Genomic DNA, 1,381 nt, shown 5'->3' with positions numbered 1-1,381 from the left:
TCAAAATGAATGACGAACTTATTATATTACATTGTCACTTACTTAAATCAAAATATTTTATGTCAAATCGAACTATATATATAATTTAGATATTATAACCTGTCTTGCAATGTTGGAGAGGATTCCAGGACAAGTTTTTGTCCTTATAAAATAATAATAATAATATATAAAAATATAAAAAATTATCCTTAATATAAATTAATAGGTCCCACTTTGGCACTATAAAATGATGCAATTGGCACCATCTGCCCTAATAGAAAGCTTTCAGTTCTTCACTTTCTCTCTCTATTCCTTTCCTGCTGCATTCAAATTGAACTGTATTCGAGTGAGTCTGTACAGTGTGAAAATGGACGCATTCGAATTGGACAGTATGAAGACGGAGAAAGCGAAAGCTATGTTAAGATTCAATTTACTCCAGTTCATCTGGAAAACTTTTCGATTAATCGAACTCTGCCTTGTTGTAATCCTTCTTTCCTGGACCTCTGCTCGTCTTCCTTTCGCTATCAGGATTTCAACAGACTATTTCCGCCGACTAATTTCAGTTCTGGTAAGCCCTATCTTCGTCTTCGTCTTAAGCAACGCCATTGTCTTCGCGCTTCTCTTTAAAACAGGCCAAAATCCAACTATTAACAATGCCGAACCGGATCTCTATCACGAAACCGAATTAGATCTGGATTCGGATCAACATCATCATCATCAACAGGAGGAGGAGGAGGAAGAGAATATTGTTTATGAAGATAAACGAGTGATAATAGAGGCGAAATTAGAAGAATCCATCAAGGAAGACAAAATCGAAATAGTACAACCAGACGAGAAGACGATGATGATGACGAAGAAGAAACTGTATAGAAGGACTCAGTCTGAGAAATTGATGAAGGAAAATACTCAGACGACGCCTAAGGAACTACGCAGATCGGAGACTGAGATTTACGAACGGAAGAGCGACGTTGAGGCGGCGGCGACGGTTTCTGTGGTGGACGAATTGAGTAACGAGGAATTCCAGAAGAAGATCGAGGCGTTCATTGCTAAACAGGTCAAATTTCATCAAGAAGAGAAATCAGCTATCGTAACATGTTGATATAAATCGGAAATAGAGGAGAAAGAATCGAGATCTGCAAATTTTTCATTTTGCAGATCTTCTTCGTGTTCATCAATGTTGATGATGTACATAAACTAGAATCAATCGTCGTCATAGATTCTGGATTAACTTTGATCAAGTGCAAATGTAGTATAGTTTTTATTTATATATATATTTCTTATCCAATTCTTTACTCTTCATTCTCACTAAAACTCTGTTTTCAAATAATTACATAAAAAAGGGGTTTTACTTAAAATAGTGTTATTAATTTGAACTTGAGAATGTTATTATGAATTTCAAATA

At 35.4% G+C, this 1,381-nt stretch overlaps 1 protein-coding gene across 1 annotated transcript; it reads left to right on the top strand.

Annotated features, from left to right (window-relative positions):
• Window positions 1-226: 226 nt before the first annotated feature.
• LOC124931455 lies at window positions 227-1,078 on the top strand. The gene has a single exon (XM_047471923.1). The coding sequence runs from the start codon at window positions 227-229 to the stop codon at window positions 1,076-1,078; it is 852 nt and encodes a 283-aa protein (XP_047327879.1).
• The last annotated feature ends 303 nt before the right edge of the window (window positions 1,079-1,381 follow it).

Source organism: Impatiens glandulifera, chromosome 1 (genome assembly GCF_907164915.1).
Source record: "Impatiens glandulifera chromosome 1, dImpGla2.1, whole genome shotgun sequence".
In the NCBI taxonomy this organism is placed as follows: Eukaryota; Viridiplantae; Streptophyta; class Magnoliopsida; order Ericales; family Balsaminaceae; genus Impatiens; species Impatiens glandulifera.
The sequence above is the reverse complement of the archived record's forward strand: the minus strand, read 5'-3'. Positions and strand labels throughout refer to the sequence as shown.

What these genes read in the sequence shown, in the direction of transcription:
- LOC124931455 (XM_047471923.1), top strand. Translation starts at nt 227, where the DNA reads ATGATGCAATTGGCACCATCTGCCCTAATAGAAAGCTTTCAGTTCTTC.